At 45.2% G+C, this 25,148-nt stretch overlaps 1 protein-coding gene across 2 annotated transcripts in view; it reads left to right on the top strand.

The window, feature by feature from the left end:
* Nucleotides 1–3,027: 3,027 nt before the first annotated feature.
* Cxadrl1 (coxsackie virus and adenovirus receptor-like 1) overlaps nt 3,028–25,148 on the top strand; it is a 25,554-nt gene continuing 3,433 nt past the window's right edge. Inside the window, exons 1-6 of one of the 2 annotated variants that reach the window (NM_199406.3) lie at nt 3,028–3,157; nt 13,629–13,798; nt 16,007–16,211; nt 18,734–18,903; nt 20,514–20,718; nt 23,644–23,813. In NM_199406.3, the coding sequence (NP_955438.2) occupies nt 3,115–3,157; nt 13,629–13,798; nt 16,007–16,211; nt 18,734–18,903; nt 20,514–20,718; nt 23,644–23,813 (963 nt within the window). In that variant the 5' untranslated portion in view covers nt 3,028–3,114. Of the gene's footprint in view, nt 3,158–13,628; nt 13,799–15,117; nt 15,699–16,006; nt 16,212–18,733; nt 18,904–20,513; nt 20,719–23,643; nt 23,814–25,148 lie in introns of those variants that run through there. The other variant, XM_008766581.4, reaches the window with a different exon arrangement.

Genomic DNA, 25,148 nt, shown 5'->3' with positions numbered 1-25,148 from the left:
TAGAGTTAAAACAGATTGTCAGGCAGCACAGCTCAGGATCATCCGGTCACACGTGGATAGTGATCACTTTGTTCCTGGGTGCGTGTGTTAACTGTGTCTCATCGTCACTTACTCAGATTAGTCAGACACGAGCCCAAGTGTTGCTGTGATCCCAGCCCTCAGGAGAAGCGGGCGCTCAAGACCATTCTCAGATACAGTGAGTTCGAGGGCAGCCTGAGCTACTTGAGACCCATCCATGAAATAGAAATGGTTCCTAGTATTTTTCCAGAAATAGCTATATTCTTGCCACCCTAAAATTAGAACTTCTGCCCAGAAGCTGTATTCCCTATTTCCCTCAGTTTCAGAGGCACCCTGAGGATACCACTTACCCTCTCTTGGTTTGGCCAGTGCTCTTAAAGAAGTGCCTGATCTTTAGCACATCTTTTACGGGTCCACCTTGACCAGCCCCTGGTTTGGTCCCTTGAGGCATAGTTAAAGCCAGGCACTTGTGCTGTAACCTCTGCCAGTGGGTTCCTTGGCATTCTTGGAAAATGCCTCTGTAAGATTAGGCTGAAGGCAGGCCTGTAGGGCATCTCCTTAGTGATTGATGTGGAAAGGCCCACACGGTGTGGGATGGTAGTCCTAGGTGGTATAAGAAAGTAAACTGAGCAAGCAAAGCAACTTCTCCGTGGCCTCTTCAGTTCCTGCCTCCGGATTCCTGCCATGTTTGAGTTCCGTGGCCTGACTTCTGGCAGCGATGGGCTGTGATGTGTGGTCGTGGCGTGGCGTCTCTTCACTGTTGTTGTGAAAATATAAAAAATTTTTAAAAAGTATATCGTCTTTTACCTCGCTAGGCACACCACAGTACCCCAAGATATCCTCTAGATATCTTAGTGGAAACACATCCCAACCTCGCTGCAGCGGCCCAGTGTCTCCAGCTGCCGTACACTTTCTTACACTCAAACCCTCACATAAAAGAACACACAACACAATAATCTTTGACCCAATTGATAAGATGTAATTGCCCACCTAAACATACAAAGCCCAGTATCATCCGTCCCTTAGGAACATTAATAACAACCTGTAAATACACAGAGCAAGATCTTTACGTCACCTGCCATATTGTCCTGCCACAACTTCTCTCTCTCTCTCTCTCTCTCTCTCTCTCTCTCTCTCTCTCTCTCTTCCTCTCTCTCTCCCCCCTCTCCCTCTCTCCCTTCCCCTCCCCTCTCCCTCTCTCCTCTCCTCTCCTTTCTGTTCCAGTATCCTCTTCCTTCAAACTTCTCTCCCACCCATCCTTCCTTCTCCTCCAATGACAGGCCTCCTTCTATCCTGTACCTGTCCCTCACCTGTATTTTACAAATTCAATGGGGAGAAGGTTCTGGTGAAGTCACCTGATTCCTGAGTACCTGACTAGGCCGCTGTCCCTCACAGTGGAATTAGCATCAAAATACAGATAACTCCAGGGCAAACCACAACACATCACAGCAGCAGACCGTTTGAGGACACCACCAGCTGAAGTTGGAATAATGTAATTTTATCACCTACTTAATAAGCAGTCTGGAGTAGACCATTGTTCACTCCTGAAGGATTTTAGATTTTAGATTGGAGAAGCCACCCGAATTGGGAGGATCCCACTTCTCTAATCTCCAGGTTTCTCTGAAGCAGTATCTTATTCACAATATCTTAGACCACCTACCTCAAGATGGCCTGGCTGATTTCCCCTTCCCCTTCCCCATGTCTTCCTCCCACGTTGTGTTCACCGGAGTAAGAAAATACCACAAGACCTTCATTCAACGGTGTGACAGTGAATGACTTCGATCTTTTTCTACTTCATAAAATGTGATGAGGTAAGGATTTAAATTCCAAAATGCTGAGTTCATGCACCGATAGGATTCTTGTTTCCTTAGCTAAAAGGTGGTCCTCTGGGTCCATCAATATCATCTTCTATCCGTATGGGACTTACCTTAAGTCGACAGAATTCTACGAAGTTAGATGAGACTGTGATTCTGCCCTTGGTCTTTGAATAAAAGTGTTCTCCACGTAGACTTCACATGTAGCCTGTATTGCAGCTGAGTTAATCTAATTGATTAATTTCTTTTGTCCTTTTTGGCCCAGCAAAAAGGTGGATTTTTTGTTTGTTTGCTTGTTTACCTTGAGACAGAGTTTCTCTGTGTAGCCGTAGCTGGAACTCACTGTGTAGACCAGGATGGCCTTGAACTCAGAAATCTGCCTCCTGCCTCCCGGTGCTGGGATTAAAGCTGTGTACCACCACCACCAGGCCCAATATATTATGTTATTTCCTTGTTATGTGCCAAGCAGGAAACACGTTTGTCTCCCCACGCTGTAAAGCCATTTGTAAATGACCCAGATGGCGGCCAGGTCCTATCTGCCACATCACAGCTGCTATTTTCCACGGTACAACCCCAAGTTTCTCTGCAGCTAATCAGACATTGTCTAAGAGGAGCAACCTAGAATGAACAGCAGGATGACATAATTGACCCCAATGGACCAGCCTAACCTGGAAGGACTTCCAGTACTCACACCTCCCAGCTACAGCCTACCTTATACCATCGGCTGGCCCTGCATAGCTCTACTTTTAAATCTCAGTAGTTTAGTTGACCAATTTCACCGGTGGAGTAGTCTTTAAAACAACAGAAATCTCCAAGCCCCTGCTGCAGGATCTGGGCCTTTCTAGAGAAGAGTCATCTCATGCCATCTCCTTAGCTCACACACCTCTATAAGAAGATTGCTAATGCAGCCGCCCAATTCTCTTGCCCTGGCTCTGCAGTGAATATAGAAGGCGGGACAGAAGATAGCTGGAGATGTCAACATGGTCGATTTAGGGATGCAGCGTGGCGGGAAGGCAGGGGCCAGGAGAGGGCAGGGAGCATAAACTCCTAACAACTGAACAGGTGAATTCAGGAAAGTCCGCTCAAGCAGCACTGGGAGTTTCCCTTAGTCCGGAGCCGTGCCAGGTTGCCCTGGTAACCCTACATGGGGGTGGAGCTGGCACAGGGGCCAGATGCACCTGCCCTATTGAATAGGAAGTCCTGGTGCCAATAGATTCCTAGGGAAGCTAAGGACCCAGAGCACAGCCGAGTTCCTGGTGCTCCAGCCCACCGGACAGCCACCATGGCGCTTCTGCTGGGCTTCCTGTTCTTTTGTGGAGTCACGGGTAAGTAAGGGCCATTAGTCCCCAGCATTAATTCTGCTTCTAAGGGGCCACTAACGACGATACGGGCAAGGACAGGAGTGGGAGCTAGGAGTGGAGGGAACCTCTGTAAGGGAGAACCTCTGGGGTGCAGGGTGGAAGAACTCCAAGGTAGGGGGGGGGGGGAGTGGGGAAGCTCGGTCATATAGTGAGCTTCTTGCTTTTTCCCAGAGCACTGACACCCAGGGTGCAGGAGATGATTCATTTGTTCCTGATTTGTCCCATGTTAGCTTGTGCTTAGTCTCTCCTTAGTGTCTGTCCCGAGGTTTCAAATGCTTGCACAGGTATAGGCTGACTGACAGAAATCCTAATTTACTGTACACCCAACTGCTCTGAGTCTTCAATGGTCCAGGCTACCTTAAGAGAAATGAACTAAATGGGTACATTCTTAGGCTTAGAGGCCAACCACAGCTGTTAACTAAATGGCAAAACAAAATAGCAAAGGAGTGCTATTTTTTTACAGATCCAGAGCAGACGGCAAAAGGAAACTCTGACCTCTGCTTCAAGTCCATAATGTATTGGCTGATTTTTTTTTTTTTATGAGACAGAATAACTTGGTACTTCCTAAAGAATTCATCAAGTACATTGTGTTGCTTTGCCTTCTCTGGCAGTGGGGGCTATAGTGAGTGGTGTGGGGGGAGGGAACATTTTTAAAATGCAAGGACCAGTCGTGTGTGATACATACTGGTGATCCCAGCACTGCCAATAGGATTTGCTGAAGGAGGCAGAGGCAGGAGGATCACGAGTTCAAGGCCAGCCTGGGTCACACATTTGGCTCGGTGGTTAAGAGAACTGACTGCTCTTCCAGAGATCCTGAGTTTAAGTCCTACCAACCCCATGGTGGCTCACAACCATCTGTAATGAGATCTGATGCCCTCTTCTGGTGTGTCTGAAGTCAGCTACAGTGTACTTACATATAATAAATAAATCTTTTAAAAAAAGAAAAAAGATGAGTCAAGAGGATGGCGAATGTGTGGATAGCTTAGGCTACATAGGGAGACCCTGTTATTAAATTCTGTGTTCTGAGTCCTGATGGCCTTTCTTCGGGAATGACTCTGGTTCCATTAAAATCCTATTTACACACTCGTGAGCATTACCCATGAGCCAGTGCTGTTACCAAGCCTCGTTTTTATCAGAATCTGTAATGGGTACTCCTACCTTGATACATTTTAAGCTTGGCTGAATTTCCCAAGTCAAGTTTCCTGAAAAGATAAAGGGACAGTTACCAGTTTCATGGTTCATCTTCAGCGAAGCTAGGTTTGAGAATATACTGGTGTTTTTGGGGAAGAGAAAGGAAGTGGGGGTGAGGACATAGTGTAGAGACACCTAAAGCAGAAATAAGGAAGGCTGTAAGTCACTTACAATAATAATCTACCCTGGAGAATCTTCATATAAGTTTTTCTGGAATGTTCTGTCTTGGTAGACACCGTCTTAACCCAGGGCATTCTGATGCCGCTCACTAACTCTTCTGCTCCTTGGAATCTAAGTCTCACCCCTCTACTGTAGGGTTCAGTGTCACTGTGGTCACATACAATGAATAAGTCGCACTTTCAGCCTCTTGCCCCTGTCAGCCTGAACGGCTCTGAACGGTCTCGGCCTTGCCCTCCCCAGCTTGGAGCATTCTGTTGTTTCTCTGAACTCTTCATGTTTCAATGTAGATTGACATGGGAGCAGGGAAGTCTTCTTCTCCAGACATTTCTGCTTGGGGGTCTAAATGCCCCAGAAACCATGATGTCCAGATCTCTTTCTAGACTTGGGGAATTTTCCTCCTTCCTCCTGCCATCTCTTCTTTTATTTTTTCCTTCCTTCCTGGTCCTGGGGGCTTAATCATTGCCTTGAACATTCTCTGAGCGACTCGACCACTCACTCCTGCCCTCCCTCTCTCTCTATTGCTTCCTTCTTCCCTCCCTCCCTCCTCTCCTCCCTTCCTTCCTTTTTTTCTTTTTTCTTTTTTTAAAGATGTATTTATTTTTATGTGTTCTGCTCGCATGTCTGTATGACGGTGTCAGATCCTCTGGAACTGAAGTTACAGACAGCTGTGAATTGCTATGTGGGTGCTGGGAATTGAACTCAGGTCCTCTATCAGAGCAGTCAGTGATCTTAAATCCTAAATCATCTCTCCAGGCCCATGATGAAAATCATTGAGATTAAAGCTTTAGTGTTTCCCTGGAAGAGTTTGTCTGTGTGTGAGGAGAAGAGAGAACCTCGGGTCATGATCCAATTCAGAAAGTACGTGTACAAGATCTATATGCATGTTTTCTTAATCTCTTGATTGTTTTTACACTATAACTTACTTTTCCCTGGGTACTGACTTGTGAGTTGTATATTTAAATTTTTATAAGCAACCCCAATCCCAGTGGAAGAAACCCAGGGGTAAAAGAAAACAATACACATTCGTGGACCAGATGTTGTAATGGTGTTTGGGGAGATCATGGGGTATGGCGGGCAAGGCTTCAATCCAGAGAGAACAGTCAGTCACTCACCCAGCTGTGCTACCAGAGAAGGCAGGGAGCCATGCAAGAAAACTTGATGTTTTCTCGTTATTCTCCGGGCCTCACTACCTTTAAAAGTGTGGTTACTGTACTTCAATGTGCAGGGCCTTATGCATTCACAGCAGGCACTCTACCTGCTGAAGCATTGCCTGTCTCTCCTTCAGCTTCTTAAAGAGTCTACATTTATGTAGGTTATGGTAGAACACTTGCCCAGCACATGTGAGGGGCTGGGTTCACTCTCCAGCATCACATAAAAAAAGTGCAGTCAAATAAAGCTTTCAGTTGGGTTTGGTGTCATGCTCATAATTCTAACACTGGGGAGGCTGAGACAGGAGGATCACGAGTTTGGAGCCAGTTTGGGCTATCTAAGATCCTGTCTCAAGAAAAACAAAACAAAATATCCCTGCAACTGGGTTGAGATATAGCTGGTGCTCAGGCCTTGAGTTGCTTTTCCTTTGCGTGACTGTATGGGGGATTGTGCTATGTTCTGGCGTCAATGGACTCTCTGCCTCCAGTTTCTTTGCTTTGGTGGAAATGCCGCCACAGCTTTCTGGCTCTCGTATTTTACCGCAGTGGGTAATTTATCTCTGGACCTACGGATGGAGTGAATTTGTTTCACTTTTCTCTGTGCACCTCCCTCTGCTTGCACTTGGGTTAGGTATGAAAAAGGCTGGACACACCCTCCAACGATAAGTATCCAATCTTTGTGAGGAAGTAAAATCCCGATCCTTGAGGGTGGGACCTGTAAATAATTTCCTATAATAGAGGAAGTGCTGTATAGTCCCGTCTCCCCTTTGATCCCGGGCCCTTGGGATCCCACTAAGTAATTCTGTTAAAACACAACGAGAACAGTTAACACTGCCTGTGGGAATGGAGAGGGCGTGGTCACCAGAAAGACGGGCTTTGATAAGTCGTCAGCCCTAGAACGGAAGCAGAAGAGAAAGCCAGGAAGGGACAGAACATCCCTCGCAGGCTCCCGGTGTGGCTTACTCATCGGTGTCGCTTGCTGTCCCTTTTGATTTCTTCCTTCTGGGTTTAATCTGTACAGGTGTAGCAGAGCGAGGGCTTTGTCTGTGCTCATGTTCTGTCACACTTCATCTTACCGTCCTCCTCTTCTGACATTTCCCATCTCTATGGAGCTCCTGCTGTTCTCTCATAGGAAGAGCCTCATGTCTGAGCATCATTTCCCCTGATTCATAGCGAGTTCCACCAGGCTTTAAGGTCACTGGGAACAACCTCCTCCCTCATAACCAGTATCTTCTAACGGGGTAGTAAAGAGGCAACCTTGTGACTCTGATCGCTGTTGCTGGTCAGAAGAACTGGGCCCAAGTCTCATGGCCACCTCTGAGTCTTGACTTTCTGAACCACCCAAGAGATCACAAGATGCCGGTCAGAGCTGTTCTGGTAAAGAATGAAGCCTTGCTATTGTCTCTTCCCTTTAGGGTTCTTCCAAATATGTCTGTCAAGCATGTGAATAGGAAAACCCTCTCAGGAAAACTGTTCAAGACACAGTGTATAGCATAAAGCCCATTAAAACAGGTGGGTAGGCACAGAAGACATTTAGGCCATTGCCCACGAGGCCTACTCTCCTCCACGATGGTCCCTTTAGCTACTGCCCACCTTGACAGCGGCTCATGTTTTTCCATAATAACAGAAGTTGTTATATGAACTTTTATAGATCCAAAAGCAAAGACAGTGATAATGAAGTCTTCTTCAAACACATGGGTGGGAACAGTGGGTAGGTGAATAGCAACATGGTATCAGTCTAAGATGCTAACTGATGACATTCTTAGCAGTGATCTGTTAACAACTTCCCAAGGTTTGCTGTGATCACTTAGAGCACATTAGAGCAGACACAAATGGGTGGGCAATGAATGTCCTTGAAGGGCATTATACCAATGTAGTCTTAGATAATTTTAGCTCTCTAATAGAGGTGGTAGAGCAATGAGAAAATGGATGTTCCAGGCTGGAGAGATGGCTCACCCATTAAAGGCTAGGCTCACAACCAAAAATATAAGAAAACTGATGTTCCGATTCTGTACAATAGTGGGAATTCTAACCCATGATTAGACTCGTAAAGACTTTCACATGAAGGTGGCTTTTTCCTATGAACTTTGCTTTACACTAGATTAAGTGAAATTATGCATTGCGTGACCAAACTTTTCCGGAGACCTTACACACATGTCTGCTCACCCCAGATAGGGAGCCCAGGATGGACCAGGATGAACCCAATGAGTTTTAAAGGAATTAATTATAGGTACAGAAATGACTCAAAGACAGCCACATCAGCAAAGCCCACCTCAGCATGGGTGACAGCTCACAAAAGTTGGGAACCTGGAGCACACTGCACAGCCTGTACCACACTTTGCCTTGACAGGTTAGAGAGTGTCATTTCCAAGAGATTCAGTTGGTCTAAACCTCTTCCAGGCAGCTCAGCTGTCTCAGTCTTTGTTGCAGCTTGGCTTGTCTGGAGAGTGACTCTTGGCAAATTTATTGCTTACTCTGGGAGGGAGGAGCCTTCCAAATCTGGTCAGTTTCAGGGACTTCCTGAAGCTTTTTGAGTTGTTTAATGATCTTCCTTTTTAAGGAGTTTCCCTCCAGAATGGGATGTTTCAGTTGCTGAGGAAACTGTTATACAACAATATGTGTCAAACCATTCCTTTGGTTTGTTTTCTAGGAACAAGAAAAACTTCATCTATATAGCAAATGTTCGTTGACTTAGGAACTCAAGATTATCTTTAGCTGTATCAGGAGTTTGAGGTCACCCTACACGAGATCCTGTCTCCAAAAACAACAATAACAAAAACCTAAATAAATAAATACCAGTAGAAAAAGTCAAAATATCACTAAAAGCATAATTGAACAAACAAAAAAAAGGAAAGGAAAAGATTTCCCAATAATGTAAAAATTGATAAGCAATATTAGATGAATATATGAAGGTTAATAGAAGAAAAAACATAAAAGATTTTTTTTATAAAAGTGAAAATATTACGAAAACTGTATGTTAAAAACTAAGAAATGGGAGGGCTCAAGAGATGGTTCAGTGCTTAGGAGCATGGCTGCTCTTCCAGAGGACTAGGTTTGAATTCTAGCTTGTACTTGGTGGCTCACAGCTGTATAACTCTGCAGCTCCAGTTTCAGGAGAATCTGATCCCATTTCTAGCCTCCACGGGCATTGCATGCAAACAGTACACAGGCATACATGCAAGCAGAACACTTAGGCATGTAAAATAAAAGTAAATCTTAGCTTTTCTTGTGTTTTTTTTGTTTTTTTTTTGTTTTGTTTTGTTTTCTTTTCTTTTTGAGGTTTTTCCGTGTAGCCTTGGCTGTCCTGGAACTTGCTCTGTCAAACAGGCTGGCCTCAAATTCACAGAGATCTGTCTGTCTCTGCTTCTCGAGTGCTGGCATTAAAGGCAGGTGCCACCATTGCCTGGTCAGAAAAATAAATCTCAACACAAACAAACATAAATAAATGAAAAACCCCACAGGAACAGGAAGCACAGAGGCTAAACAAACAAATAGCCCCCCAAACAAAACAATCCCTGCAAACCGCAATGTGTTGGAGCAGCTCGTTTGGGGTCCCTGGAGATAGCAGCTTTCCCTGCTGAGGGATGCAGTTGCGCATGTCAAGTCTTGTACTGCAGCCTCACAGTTCTCAGGCTCTACCCCTCTACAGAGACTGGTCGGTCTGCTGACTCTGCTTGGGACCATTAAATTCCAGTTGTGTCTGCTCCTGGTCTGTTTATGGTTGTCAGTGTTGGTGGCAGGCTCCTTTACCCATCGAGCCATCTCACCCGCCCTAATTTATATAGTTGTATCTTCATATATGGGGGCTATATGGTCATTCGCTTTAGGTAAACTTTTCAAACTGGAGTGTACTTAGAAATTCAATCTTCTCTTGAAACAAAGTATTTATGCCTGGAGAACTTAAATACTGGCAACAAACTGAATTTGTAAGAACCCCATTGAACTTCCAGGAGTTGCTTCTAGAATATTAAAGCAGTTTTCAGAATCCTCATTCCTCGTTCTAGAAATTGAACTTAGGAGGACTTCATTCAGCATTTTTATAAGTGATGAAATGTACGTTGAGGCACCAGCTCTCTTCAGTATGGAAACAGCTACAACAGGCTCAGAGGAACCTACAGTTTCTCCTATCCTAACAAGACTAATGATTGGTGCTTCACCAGGTAAACATTTTAAAAAACATCCAAATGTTTGAATTCCCGAAAGAAAGACACACACACACACACACACACACACACACACACACACACACACACAGAGAGAGAGAGAGAGAGAGAGAGAGACAGAGACAGAGACAGAGACAGACAGAGAAACAGAGAGAGCCTTATTTTTAATATGCCTTAAACAGCGCAATGGCTGGGCATTTCCAAACCTCCCCGTGGCTAACACACTCTCCCCTCAAATATTCCTGAATTATTACTCTCTAAAATCTATATTCCATCTCTGCTACCTCAGATCCAATCGGGAGAGTGGCCCCCGGGGTCACGTTACCCCAATTCTTATATATTATATGCTTTCTCTCCTGCAACTCTCAGGCTTGACCTTTCGACTCCCCCCACCCCTACCCCCAAGCCCTCATCATGGCAATTCTGAAAACTCTCTCCTGCTCCCTTGCCCAGAGCCCCGCCTCTGTATCCCTGTCCAACCATTGGCCAGCAGCCACTTTATTTCACCAATCAAAGCCAACGAGGGGCAGGGACCCTCTGAGTCTTATAGGCTAATGTTCCAGTTCCATGTAATTTTGGAGGCCAAATTCACACAAATGGCATTAGAACCAATCTGCAACAACATAAGGGTACAAGGTAGTTTGGGAAGAAGATTTGACCATCAAGAGCTAAGAGCTGGGATAAAACTCAGCCTGTGAACTTCACCTTAACGGTTATAAAGGTAAATGCAAATCAGCATAGGCCAAGTACCGCACCACATGGGTGAGCACCACGTGGGTGAGCACCATATCGGTGAGCACCACGTGGGTGAGTACAGGAAGTGGGGACAGATGGGTTGATTGCTGTAGTGCAGTTTATCTAAGATTAGGGATAAACTGAGAAAAGAGAAACGGCAGAAGCTATTTACCCAGGGAAAGCACTGATGATGAAGTGCACGTGATAGCCTTCCATCCTGGCTGGCTTCCAGAAGTTTCCTCAGCAAGGGCACGGGAACACTGCTGCATTTTTCACATCTGGAGGCCCAGGATTTCTGTAGCCTCTGAAATTACTATTGGGTGACGGTGAGGGTATAGAGAGTTGAAAACAGTCTCGGCTATCCTGGAACTCACCATGTAGACCAGGCTGGCCTCAGACTCACAGAGATCCATCTGCTTCTGCCTCCCTAGGGCTGGGATTAAAAGTTTGTGTCCTCAGGCCCATTTCTAAGTTTACATTTTTAAAATTCTATGCCATCTATTGTTACTGTGTATGGTGGTTTGGATGAGAATGGCCCCATAGGTTCATATGTTTGAATACTTGGTCCCCAGTGGGTAGAACTATTTGGGGAGGATTATGAGGTAAGGCCTTGTTGAAAGAGGTGCATCACCATGGGCAGGCTTTGAGGTTTCAAAAGACTTGTGCTATCCCCTGTGGACTCTCTACCTCCTGGCTATGGTTCAACATCTGAGCTCTCAGGGGTGGAGAGATGGCTCAGTGGTCAAGAGCACTTGTTCTTTCAGAGGACTTGGATTTGGTTCCCAGCACCCACATGATGGCTCACAACTCTCTGTAAACCCCAGTTTCAAGGAATCTGACTCCTTCTTGGGCTTTCGATGGCACTGCATGCATGTGGTGTAGGCATACGTGCAGGCAAGCCACCTACGCACGTAAAATTAAATAATTTTTTAAAATGTTAGCTCCCAGCTTTTCCTCTGGCCACCTGTCACTGTGCCTCTGCTCTACCACCATGGACTGGAATCATAGCCCAATAAACTCTTTCTTTCATTAGTAGCCTTGGTCATGGTGTCTTACCACAGCAATAGATAAGTAACCAAGAGATGGTGTGCACGAGTGATGGCGTACACAAGCCATAGCACATGTGGAGGTCAAAGGGCAAACCTTCAGGCTGGTGTTCTCCTCCTTCCCCAGAAGTTTCCAGGGATCAAACTCAGGTCACCAGGCTTTGACGGAAGCACCTTTACCTACCGAGCCATCTCACCAGCACTAATTTGCATTTTGAATTAGGATACTAATATATTCACGTCTTTGTTTTATTTGAGGAAAAATCATCAGCAGATCCAGTTTATATGGGAATCACTACAAGCAGAATTACTTTTCTTTTGGAAAATCAAAATACACCGATTAAGGCCAGTGCTTCCTTTTCCTGTGGTAGGCTAAGAAGTGATGCTTCTTGTAGTTTATGTGCAGCTTGTGAATGGAAGAGAGCCCGATGTAGAGTTTCAGTCCTCTCTTTCAACAAACGTATCTGTAAGTTGGAAGTCTGTTAGGCAAGGACTCTGTCACTGAGCTTCCCATCAATGTGGGGAGGGACATTTGTTTGTTTAAAGCTCAGATTATTGGGCATCAAGCGGAACAAAGCAAAAAGATCTTTCAACATTATCTTAAGGGTGAAGATTGAAGTAACTAAACAGAAGTTTAAGTTTTTTTGTTATTGTGCATGTGTGTGTGTGTGCACGTGCATGTATACATGTATGTGTATGTCACAGTGATGATGAGGAGGTCAGATGAGAGCTTCGTGGAGACAGTCAATCTGTTCACCTTTAGCTGAGGTTCCAACCTCAGGGAGCAAATGTCTACACCCACTGAGCCATCGTGCCTTCTGTGAATGGAGGTTCTGTAGAGTGTAAATTTTATAATAGGTTGTGAAGGTTTAAAATATCTCCTCAAAAATGTGATTGACTTGGTCAGAAGAGAATAGGAAAGAGGATGAAATACGAAATGTTTGAGCATAATATTAAGGCCAATAACCCACTGAATACATATATGTATAGATAGATAAATAATAGATATGTAGATAAGTGATAGAGATAGATAGATAGATAGATAGATAGATAGATAGATAGATAGATAGAGACAGGTAGATGAAATATAAACTTCTAAGTGTTTCTTTTTAAACTGTCCTTATCAAAACCTGTTCCTCAGAAACAATTTTAACCATTCAGGGCTAGGAATATCACCCATTGTAGACTGCTTGCCTAATATAATAAATTCAAGCCTCAGTCCTCAGGACCACTGCCACAAGAACAAAGTATCAGTAAAAATTAGGGAATCAGATTTCATAAAAAATTTAGAACTAAAGACAATTTGGGGGCTGGAGAGATGACTCAGTGGTTAAGAGCACTGACTGCTCTTCCACAGGTCCTGAGTTCAATTCCCAGCAACCACATGGTGGCTCACAACCATCTATAATGGGCATACGATGCCCTCTTCTGGTGTGTTGGAAGACAGCAACAGTGTGCCCGCATACATGAAATAAATAAATAAATCTAAAAAAAAAAAAAAGAAAAAAGACAATTTGGTAGAAAATGCATTAAGAGTTACTCTCATGTGCACTACACACAGGGTCCCCAGGGAGCCTGTGGCCCTGTGGCTAGCACGAGTCAGGCTGGCCTTGCATTTGTAGACAAGGCTGACCTTCAGAGCTCTAGCCAAGTTCACTTGTCTGCGCCTGGTGAGAAGAACAAGAGCTTCCTGGTGGAGGCTCATGCCTGCATGATGCCAGCAAGGTGGTGGTGCTCTAAGGCAATCACTTAGCATGAAAAAATGCCCATAGCCGCTCCACTTCATGAAGCCACAAACTAACCTGGGCATCCAAGTCCCACCCACATCCCCCTATCCTGACTCCTGAATGGCTTCAGCCTGAAGTCAGCCAGTGAGCAACAAGATAGATACTCAATGCCTCAATGTTATGCACATTCTCTCTCTCTCTCTCTCTCTCTCTCTCTCTCTCTCTCTCTCTCTCTCTCTCTCCAGATCTCATTGGGAGTGTGAGCATCACTACTCCAGAGCAGATAGTTCAGGAAGCTGGAGGGGAAATTGTTCATCTGCCCTGCATGTTCACCCTTAGCCCTGAGGACCAAGGACCACTGGACATCGAGTGGCTTCGGCTTTCAGGACCTAACAATGAGGCGATAGACCATGTGGTGAGTGTGCCCTGCTCACTCTCACTAGGCAGGTGTGGTGTCATGGCCAGAAGCCCCACTGCCCAAGCCTGTGAACATGGGATACACTGACCTGTGATTTCACAAGAGGAAGGGTCATTAGATGTCTGGAAGGCTTCAGAGGGCAAGAGGATGTTGTGGATGCTCTGACACTGTGGTCTCAAAAGTGTAAGAGGAGACAAGGAACAAGAGGGGTGTGCTGAGCAGGCTGGGCAGTGAGTGTGTGTGTGTGTGTGTGTGTGTGTGTGTGTGTGTGTGTGTGTAGCATGTGTGAACCAGAATCATTAGACCCTGTCAGAATTTAGAATCAATGTCCTCTGTTGCTCAGCCTGGCCACAAACTCCAAAGCCTGGTCATCCTTCCATGTCAGCCCGCCTCAGCAGCTGGTCTGCAATACTGCACTGCACCTGGCCCTGGTAGGATCTTAAGATGTCTATGAGGCTCTTAGAACCAGCAAAGGAGTCACGAGAGGTACACAGTGTGATAAGCGTATATATTCTCACAGTTTGTTTTCCTCATTTCCAGATAAATCTCCCATACAACCAATGTCTTAAATAGCAGAACAAAAGCAGGGCACGGCACACATGTCTGCAATTCTTCTCTGTGTAGGGAGAGTGAGGCAGGAGGATAGAGAGTCTGAGGCCAGCCTGGAAGTAAGCAAATGAAAATGGAGAAAAATTTAAAATCTATAAAATATATGTTAAACTATAAAAAAGTCATGTGAAGTATTGTTGTAGACCTGTCTTAGTCAGGGTGTCCGTTGCTATGAAGAGACACCATGACGAAGGCAACTCTTATAAAGGCAAACATTTAATTGGGTCTGGCCTACAGGTTCAGAGGTTCAGTCCATTATCAAGGGAGGAGCATGGCAGAATCCAGACAGGCGTGGTGCAGGAGGCGCTGAGAGTTCTACATCTTGATTCAAAGGCAACCAGGGGAGACTGGGATCCTCAGGCAGCTAGGAGGAAGCTCTCTTCCTCTCTTCTATACTGGGCAGAGCCTGAGCATAGGAGGAGACGTCCAAAGCCCGCCCCCACAGTGACACACTTCCTCCAACAAGGCCACGCCCTCTAACAGGACCACTCCCTCTGGGCCAAGCATGTTCAAACCACCACAAGAAGTTTTTCTAGTCGAAGTGATCAGAGCTAAATGAAGAGCACTGGAAAGCCAAGGCCAGTGCTGGGGTTTGTGTTTGTTTTTAAACTGTCTAAAGCAGTTGCTTTATTGTTATTTTTTATTAGCACTTACGAATTGAGTCTAAGCAGTATTTTTAAGATTTATTTATTTATTATACATCTATGGTTGTTGTGTGCATTGCCTACAGACGGCGAGAGATGACACTGGACCCAGTGGAACTGAAGTTACACATGGTTGTGAGCTGCCACGTGGGTGCTGGGAACTAAATCTGGATCCCCTCAAAGAGCAGCCAGTGCTCTTAACTTCTGAGCCATCTCTCCAGCTCAGCAATATTTTTTTTTATTTTAGTTTTTTTTAGAACAATGAATGACTCTCTAGTTCCAACTGGCCTGGAGCCTGCTGCTGGCCTGGAGACTCAGGTTGGCCTTGAACTCATGATCATTCCTCAATATTCCTAGTTACTGGAACTGCAGGTGTGTCCTATCATGCCTGGCTTCCAGTTTCATATCGAGAAAGAAACTTGTCTTTTTATTAGCTCACACAGGGGAATTATGATCAGCCTTCTTTGGAAGAAAAGGGGAGGCACATGATGATGTACTGCAGCCTCTGAGGCAGCTGAAAAACCGGAGCAGACAGGAATGCATGTGTATGTGTTCCTGTTCCTGTCCAGTCTGGCCAAACAGTTCTCACTGTCAGGCTCCACTATTTATTTGAAATGGGAGTGTGGGGCTACAACAGGGATCACGTGGGTACATTTCTACTTTGTTGTTTTGTGCTTTAAATATTGTAGTTTTCCTCAGCCTACATATCCTCACCTCTGTCCTCACTCCTCCCTCTGTCTGTCCTTCATCCCTCTCTCCCTCCCTCCCTCCCTGCCTGCTTCCTCCCTTCCTCCCCCTCTGCCTCCTTCCTTGCCTCCCTCCTTCCCTTCCTATCTTTCTAATTTTGATTCTATGGCAGAATGATATGTACAAAGCTGTAATGAAATGGGTTTCATTTCTATTTTTTTCCGTTTTGGCTATTTTTTTATCTTCTGTTTTGGTTTTTTTTCAGGTTATTTTGTATGCTGCAGATAAAATTTATTCTGACTTCTATCAAGATCTGAAAGGACGAGTGCATTTTACAAGTAATGACGTCGTGTCTGGTGACGCATCCATAAAAATAAGAAATGTTCGTCCTGCAGACAGTGGCACCTACCAGTGCAAAGTGAAAAAAGCCCCTGGTGTTGCCAAGACAACCGTTCAGCTGACAGTTATTGGTAAGTCGTAGTTGGTAGAGAACAGCTTTTCAGTAACAGGGTGAAGCATCACGGTGCTGAAGTTACAACACTTATGTAAGACAAACTTAGCTTTTACAGTAATAATTGAATTTGTTCACTTTCACTATGCTAAGTGTTCAACCTGGGCCTACGCTTCCTGGGGAAACACCCCACCCATGAGCCCCACCTCTAGCCCTAGGATTATAATGAAACCTTCTGAAGTATTTCTAATGTCCTCACCTAGCTTAAAACAGAAAGCTATCACATTTTTGCATAAGAAAGTAAGAAGCAACTAGCTTCTTTGCATATTTCAAAATTAATGAGAGCTTTATTGTGAGAAGAACCCTGGCCTGGAGTCAGGAAAGTCCTCTCATTGTTACTGCTGTTGTTGTTTTGAACCTTGTCTTCTGAGTTCTCCCTGAGAATTCAATACATTTCATGCCCTCAGTCCACAGTCCAGTCTATGTGCATTGAAACATGGAGTCTAAAAGGCTTTAATCGTCCCAGTACCTGTCAGAGTCACCCCTTCAGAGTTGCGTGTGAGTGCTCTGAACTTTTGCTTTTGCCACACAAAGACAAGGGCTGGGTGTTTAGGGGGCTGGCGATAGAAGAGTGGAGTGAGTGGGAATGCATGTGTTAGTGTGAATGTGTGTGAGTGTGAATATGTGTGAGTGTGAATGTGTGTGAATATGTGTGACAGTGTGAATGTGTGTATATGTTGTGTGTGAATTGTGCATGTGAATGTGTGTGACTGAATATGTGTGAGTATAAATATGTGTGTGAGTATGAATGTGCGTGAGTGTCATTGCATTGAATGTAAATGCGTGTGAATGTGAACATGTGTGAGTGAATTCATGTGTGAATGTGTGTGAATGTGTGTGTGAATGCATGTCTGAGTGAATGCATGTCTGAGTGTGAATGTGTGAGTGCGTGTGTAAGTGTGAGTGTGTGTGAGTGTGAATGTGTATGAGAGTGAATGCATGTGTGAATGTGTATGCATGTGAGTGTGTGTGTGTGTGTGTGTGTGTGTGTGTGTGTGTGTGTAGGATAGGGGTGGATACCTTTACAAGTTTCCAGGTTTCCAGCTCAGGAGGCCAGGCTTACACTGGAAGCTCCTTTACCCACTGAACCATGGGCCTGTCTTAAAAGCAAGTATTACAGAATATGAATCTCAGAATTAAGATGTAAACACTGTGAAAGTTTAAAATGCCTTTTCAAAAATACTAAAATAAAGGTGATTAACCATTTTAGAAGGGGAACAAGAGAAAAAGATAATTAAGAAACGTCTTAAACATATACCTAGGCCAATTATTTAGTGAGGTGAATGTGTGTGTGTGTATGTAGTTATATAGTTATATATATAGTTAAAATTATTTGTTATGTATAGTTTATATATTTAACACACACACACACACACACACACACACACACACACACACACACACACACACTCCTTAGAATGAGGCTGTTTACCACCGGCTCAGTCTGGCATCCAGTTGCTCCCACTTTTTATGTAGGTTTAAGAGTTGTGGCCACGATGGAGAAAGTATGCCTTTGTGGACAGCTTTGAGGATACAAAAACACCACACCTCTCCCAGTGCACCCTCTGCTTCCTGACCATGGTGTGAGCTCTCTGCTAGCTACCAATGCAAGTTACCGTGCCAGCCATTCCTTCCCCCCTCCCAGAGGATGATGAATTCTTATCTTTCTAGAACTATAAACCCAAATAAGTGCTTCGCTCTCTGAGTTGTCTTGGTGATAGGATCTTACCAAAACAGTAGAAAAGAGCCTAAGATACATATGAAACTTGGCAGTGTTTCTTTACAAACTATCTTTATCAAAACCTGTTCCTCAGAAATAATTTTAACCATTCAGGGCTAGGAATATCACCCATTATAGACTGCTTGCCTAATATAATAAACTCTAGCCTCAGTCCTCAGGACCATTGCCACAAGAACAAAGTATCAATAAAAATTAGGGAATCAGATTTCATAAAGATTTAGAACTAAAGACAATTCGGCAGAAAATGCATCAAAAGTTAGCCTCATGTGCACTGCACACAGGGTCCCCAGGGAGCCTGTGGCCCTGTGGCTAGCACGAGTCAGGCTGGCCTTGCATTTGTAGACAAGGCTGACCTTCAGAGCTCTAGCCAAGTTCACTTGTCTGCGCCTGGTGAGAAGAACAAGAGCTTCCTGGTGGAGGCTCATGCCTGCATGATGCCAGCAAGGTGGTGGTGCTCTAAGGCAATCACTTAGCATGAAAAAATGCCCATAGCTGCTCCACTTCATGAAGCCACAAACTAACCTGGGCATCCAAGTCCCACCCACATCCCCCTATCCTGACTCCTGAATGGCTTCAGCCTGAAGTCAGCCAGTGAGCAACAAGATAGATACTCAATGCCTCAATGTTATGCACATTCATTCTCTCTCTCTCTCTCTCCCTCTCCCTCTCTCTCTCTCTCTCTCTCTCTCTCTCTCTCTCTCTCTCTCTCTCTCTCTCCCTCTCTCTCTCTCTCTCTCCAGATATCACTGGGAGTGTGAACATCACTACTCCAGAGCAGACAGTTCAGGAAGCCCAAGGGGAAACTGTCCATCTGCCCTGCATATTCACCTATGTCTCCAAGGACCAAGGACCACTGGACGTCGAGTGGCTTCGGCTCTCAGGACCTAACAATGAGGCGATAGACCATGTGGTGAGTGTGCCCTGCTCACTCTCACTAGGCGGGTGTGGTGTCATGGCCAGAAGCCCCACTGCCCAGGCCTGTGAACATGGATGGAATGACCTGTGATTTCACAAGAGGAAGGGTCATCAGATGTCTTGAAGACTTCAGGAGACAAGAGGATGTTGTGGACATTCTGAAAATGTGGTCTTGATAGTGTGTAAGAGGAGACAAGGCTGGGCAGTGAGGGTACGTTGTGCGTATGCCAGAGTCACTTGACTGTCAGAACTCAGAATCAATGTCCTCTGTCTTTGTTACTTTGTCTCCTTTCATTTCACCATGCTGTCCAGTCTGGTCTCAAAGTCCAGGACCCCAATAACCTCCTGAACCTCAGTGTCCCCTCCCCAGCAGCTAATCTACAAGTGCACATCTCGGCACCTGGCCATGATATCTTAAAACATATATGAGGCTCCTATAGCCAGCAAAATGGAGACTTCAACGCACAGAGAATGATGAGCATCATCAGTTTGTTTTCCTCATTTCAAGTTAAATCTCCCATACAAGAAATTTCTTTAAAAACAAAACAAAACAAAACTGCCAGCACGTTCCTGCAACCCGTCTCCATGTAGCTATGGGTTCTATAGCAAGTTCCAGGGCAGCCTGACCTGCATAGTAGGGCCCCAAAACAAACAAACAACACACAGCAGAAATTTAAAGTCTGTAGAAACATCAGTGTTAAGTTATAGAAGTCAGGTAAAACATTGTCCTACAAGTTTTTCTAATAAAAGTGAACAGAGCCAAATGATGAACACTAGAGAGTCAAAGACAGCTCCAGTATGAGGCAGATCCAGTCTCCCTTACCCGGGACACAGTTGCCTTCAGTATTTTGCTTTACCTAAGATGTTGCCAATTAGCTTCATTGGACACATTTTATCTAAGAAATCAACACTGGGCTGGAGAGAAGGCTGGTGGGTAAGAGTTCATGTGCAAGGACATGGAACTCTAATGAAATCCCTGGCCTGTATATGAACAGTTGTGTGTGGTAATTCATGCTGTTAGCTCCAACCTTGTGAGGGACAGAGGCAGAAGCATGACTGGGCCATTTTGCCTGGTAGGCCAGGTCCACGTTCCGAGAGAGACCCAGTCTCAAAGGACCCAGTATTCTTTTCTGTCCTCAGTGCCCTCCTAGGCAGGTATCTTAGGGTTTTCTTATTGTGAAGACATAACTGTGACCACAGCAACTTTTATAAAGGAAACCATTTACTGGGAGCTGGGTTACAGTTTCAAAGGTTTGGCTCATTGGCATCAGGGTAGGAAACATGGCAGCAGGCAGGCAGACATGGTGCTGGAGAAGGAGCTAAGAGTTCTACATCCTGGTCCACACACAGGCAGCAGAAGGAGATTTGTGTGCCACACTGGGCATAGCTCGAACATATAAGACCTCAAAGCCCACCTTCACAGTGACACATTTTTTCCAGCAAGGCCAGACCTCCTAAGGACCAAGCATTGACGCATATGAGTCTATGGGGGGCAGGGTGGGGCATTCCTATTCAGACCGCTCCAGCAGGTAACCATACGCATGCACTACAAGTACAGCCCACGTTTGGGTTCGGTTTAGTTAGTTTTCTCTTGTTTTCTTCTAGGTTATTTTATATTCTGCAGACAAAATCCATGACGACGTCTATCCAGATCTAAAAGGACGAGTGTATTTTACCAGTAATGACATCAGGTCTGGTGACGCATCCATAAATATTACAAACGTCCGGCTCTCGGACGTTGGCACCTATCAGTGCAAGGTGAAAACGTACCCTGGCATCGTCAACAGGAACCTCCAGCTGGCTGTCACTAGTAAGTTTCCGCTGGTGATGAGTGGTCTTAGAATCGGGGTAAACGCTCAAAGCACAAGTCACAGTAACGTCTCAGACAAAACTTTGATTCTAGAGGAATAATCACATTCATTCTTTGCTGTTGGGGGGAAGCCCAGGGCTTATGCTTACTAGGGAAGGTTAGGACACTGAGACACACACCTAGCCCTGGAGTAATAAGTTTAAACTTCAGGGGTCTTTCTAACATCCTCACACTGCATGGAAAAAAGCGGGCATTTCTTTCTCAAAAGAAAAGAAGCGATATTGTTGCTGCTTCATTTTGTTTCTGTTCTCTCTCTGTGTTTTTTTTTTCATTTTATTTTAAGCATATGAGTGCTTGTCTGTCTGTCTGTCTGTCTGTCTCTCTCTCTCTCTCTCTCTCTCTCTGTGTGTGTGTGTGTGTGTGTGTGTGTGTGTGTGTGTGTGTATGCATGTATGTATGTCTGGAAGCCAGAAGAGGGTGATGGATCCCCTGGAACTGGGATTACAGATGGTCGTAGTGGCCAGAGCTCTTAACTGCTAAGCCACTTGGTTTTGAGGCAGGGTCCCACTTTGCATTTTTTGGATGGCCTGGGTCTTTCGGTGTAAACCATGATGGCCTCAGGTTTGCAGATATGCCCGCATTTGCCCTTCAAGTGCTGGGGTTAAGGGCACGCAGCACCATGCCTGGAGCATGCTGAACTTTTAAAATTCACAAAAATTTAAAAACAAGTGAAAATTTTTGTTCAAGAATTTCCTACATGTATATAATGTATTTTTATCAAGTCTACCCCCAGTTTCCTCTCCCTTTCCTTCTCCCTCTTCGTCCCCCTTCTTCCCTACACAGTGCTGCCTTCTATGTGTGGGTTGAGGCTCATCTACTGAAGTAGGGACAGCCTCTCAGGGCCTCTGTCCCCGAGGAAAATAGTCTCTCTCTCTCCTGAGAGGCCATGGATTTCAACAGCTCCTCAAATGGGCAACGTTGTAAGTCCCTAGCCCATCCATCCTGGGATTTTGACTGACTTGACCAATGTGGGTTTTCTGCAAGCATGGCTTCTTAAAGTTGTTTGCACACAGTTATAACCATTCTTTAGAACGCTTTGTCTCAAAGACCTTGTAGGTTGTTCTGATTGGAGTTCTCATAGTGGGATTAATAATTAGGGGTGGGGGAACACGACGCTTGCATTTCATGTGACTTTGGTTCTGGACTAAGAAGTGTATACCAGCAGTAGCTTGTTATTTACCCCCACCCCCACTTTCATTCTCAGACCCCCTTTCCTTGTCCTATACTAGACAAGGAAATGCAATGTTCAGGAGAGGATTAAGTTGCAAAAGGATGGAAGCCTTGTTTATTATTTTGTGGAGTTGTATCAAGGACTACAGTTTCTGCCTGCTCTTTCCAGATCTGCGAGTGTCTGTGTGAGCAGACACGCTCCAAGGCCCACACCCACGATGCTGCTCCTTTTCTCTGCTAACTTCATTGTGGCTCTCCAGGTCTAGTTCCACAATTAGTAAGCTCTGGTCAACAGAAGGTTGGAATGGGAGTCCTGAGAGGTTGGGTAGGCCTGTGGGAGGTACATGGCTCTACACATTCTCTGATAGCCAAAATGGGCAAGAGTTTTGTGGTGTGAGAAAGAACCCTGAGGCTGGACTCAGGAGAGCTGTGTTGTTACTGCTGTCATTCTGAACCTTGTCTTCTGCGTTTTCCATGAGAATTAAATGTATTTTGTTCCCTCGGGCCTCAGTCTGCGCTACGTGTGTTGAAACATAGAGTATAAAGAGCTTTAATCATCACTGTAGCTGTCAGAGTCACCCCTGTACCTGTCACAGTCAAAGCTGTGAGTGAGGGCTCTGAACTTTTGTTTTCCCTGCACACAATTTTCTACAGTGAAGAGCTGGGTGGTTAGGATGCTGGAAATAGAGTAGTATGCATATGAGAGTGAGCATTCGCATGTGTGCATGCATGAATGTGTGTGTATGGTTTGTGTGTCTGTGTGCGTGTGTGTGCGCATGTATGTACAGGTACCACAGCCTGAAGTAGACATCAGAGGACAACTTTTGGGAGTTGACATCTTCCTTCCACAGTGATCAAATTCAGGTCATCAGTTTGCCTGACAAGTACTTTTACCCATGGAACTTCAGCTCAACCTTTGTGGAAATTACTATTTGTTTAGCTCTCAGACTATCGTACATCAAATAAAACAAAGCTGAAAAGAACTATCTACATTATTAAGTGTGGTCTAAATGGTGATGCAATCTGGGGGATCTATGTCTTCTTCTAGCCTCCGTGTGCACTGCAAGGATCAGGTTGGCCTTTCGTTTGTAGACAACACTGACCTCCCGGAGCTCTAGCTATGTTCACTTGTCTGTACCTGCTGGTGTGATGGTGTGACAGAGGCCCCACTGCCCAGGCCTGTGAACATGGATGGAAGGACCTGTGATTTCAGAAGAGGAAGAGTCATCAAATGTCTTGAAGGCTTCAGGAGACAAGAGGATGTTGTGGATGTGGTCTCGAAAGCGTGTAAGAGGAGACAAGGAACAAGAGGGGTGTGCTAAGCAGGCTGGGCAGCAAGGGTGTGTGTGTGTGTGTGTGTGTGTGTGTGTGTGTGTGTGTGTGTGTGTGTGTTCTATGTCCTATATACTTATCATGACCTCGTAATGCCAGGAAGGTGGTGGTGCTCTAAGGCAATCACTTAGCATGAGGAAATGCCCATAATCACTCCACTTCATGAAGCCTCAAACTAACCTGGGCATCCCTGGGTGGGATCTGCACCCTTCTAGGTCCAGGTCTCACCCACATCTCCCCATCCTGTCTCCTGAACGGCTTCAGCCTGGAATCAGCCAGATAGATGCTCAGTGCCATGAACATCTCTCTCTCTCTCTCTCTCTCTCTCTCTCTCTCTCTCTCTCTCTCTCTCTCTCTCTCCAGATATCCTTGGGAGTGTGAGCATCACTACTCCAGAGCAGACAATTCAGAAAGCCCGAGGGGAAACTGTCCATCTGCCCTGCATGTTCACCCTTATCCCTGAGGACCGTGGACCACTGTTCATTGACTGGATACAGCTTACCGGACCTCAGAATGAGGTGGTGAACCGCATGGTGAGTGTGCCCTGCGCCTGCTCACTCTCATTAGGCAGATGCAGTATCGTGGCAGAAGGCCTGGCACCCAGGCCTGTGCACACGGATAGAATGACCTGTGACGTCAGAAGAATGGTCATCAGATGTCTTGAAGGCTTCAGGAGACAAGAGGATGTTGTGGACGCTCTGACACTGTGGTCTTGATAGTGTGTAACAGGAGACAAGGAACAAGAGGGATGTGCTGAGCAGGCTGGGCAGTGTGTGTGTGTGTGTGTGTGTGTGTGTGTGTGTGTGTGTGTGTGTTCTATGTCCTGTATATTTGTCAGGCTCAAGCTTCAGTCTCCCTAGTTACTGCAACTACAGGTGTGTCCCATCATACCTTGCTTCCAAAAGGACTTTGACCTGTTTTGTTGTTGTTGTTGGTGGTGGTGGTGATGGTTTTTTGTTTTTTGTTGTTTTTTTTTTTTTAGATTAAACAGGTAAACTATCATCAGCCACCTCATTTGGGGGCAAAGGTGTTTTTACTTGATTTATTGCTATACCCTGTGATGCAGCTGGAAAGCAGGAGCACACATGAACAAGTGTGTGGACTTGTCCGGTCTGACCGACCCCTCTCTCTATTATATTGGATAGAAGGTGTTGTGGATGCTCTGACACTGTGGTCTTGACAGTGTGTAAGAGGAGACAAGGAACAAGAGGGGTGTGCTCTATTTAATTATTTAATCACACTGAAACCTGGGTGTCTATTCATAAGGGGAGTATGGAGGCCAACGGAAGCATGGCTCAGCAGGTAAGAGCTCTGGCAGCTTTTCCAGAGGACCTGGTTTCAGTTCCCAGCAGTGGTATGGCTGCTCTCAACTGTCTGTTACTTCTATTCCAAGTGGCCCGGCACTCTTTTCTGGCCTCTGAGGGCTGGGATTAGAGGTGAGTGCCCCACATCTGGGCCAGCCTAAATATAGTTTAAAACAATAATAAAAAAGCTTAAAAATAGTAATAAAAACAGGGCTATGTGACTACATCGTAGGACCACATGGACCCATTTCTAGCTCATCATTCTGTGTCTTTATTATTGTAGGTTTCCTTATAGCATCTTCCTTCCTTGTTTTCACTCTTCCTTTCTCTGTTTCTCTCTTTATCTTTCTTCCTCTTTTCCTCTCTTTCTTCCCTTTCTTTTATCTTTCTTCCTCTCTTCCTCTCTTTCTTTCTTTTCTTTTTTTCTTTCTGTTTATATAATGTTGTGTGTGTGTGTGTGTGTGTGTGTGTGTGCGCGTGCGCGCGCGCGCGCACACAGATGCATGTATATGTGTGTGGCACGCATGTGGAAACTGGAGGTTGAGGTTAAGTGTCATCCACTAT

Source organism: Rattus norvegicus, chromosome 8 (genome assembly GCF_036323735.1).
Source record: "Rattus norvegicus strain BN/NHsdMcwi chromosome 8, GRCr8, whole genome shotgun sequence".
Taxonomy (NCBI): Eukaryota; Metazoa; Chordata; class Mammalia; order Rodentia; family Muridae; genus Rattus; species Rattus norvegicus.
This window is presented reverse-complemented; position numbering and strand designations above follow the sequence as displayed.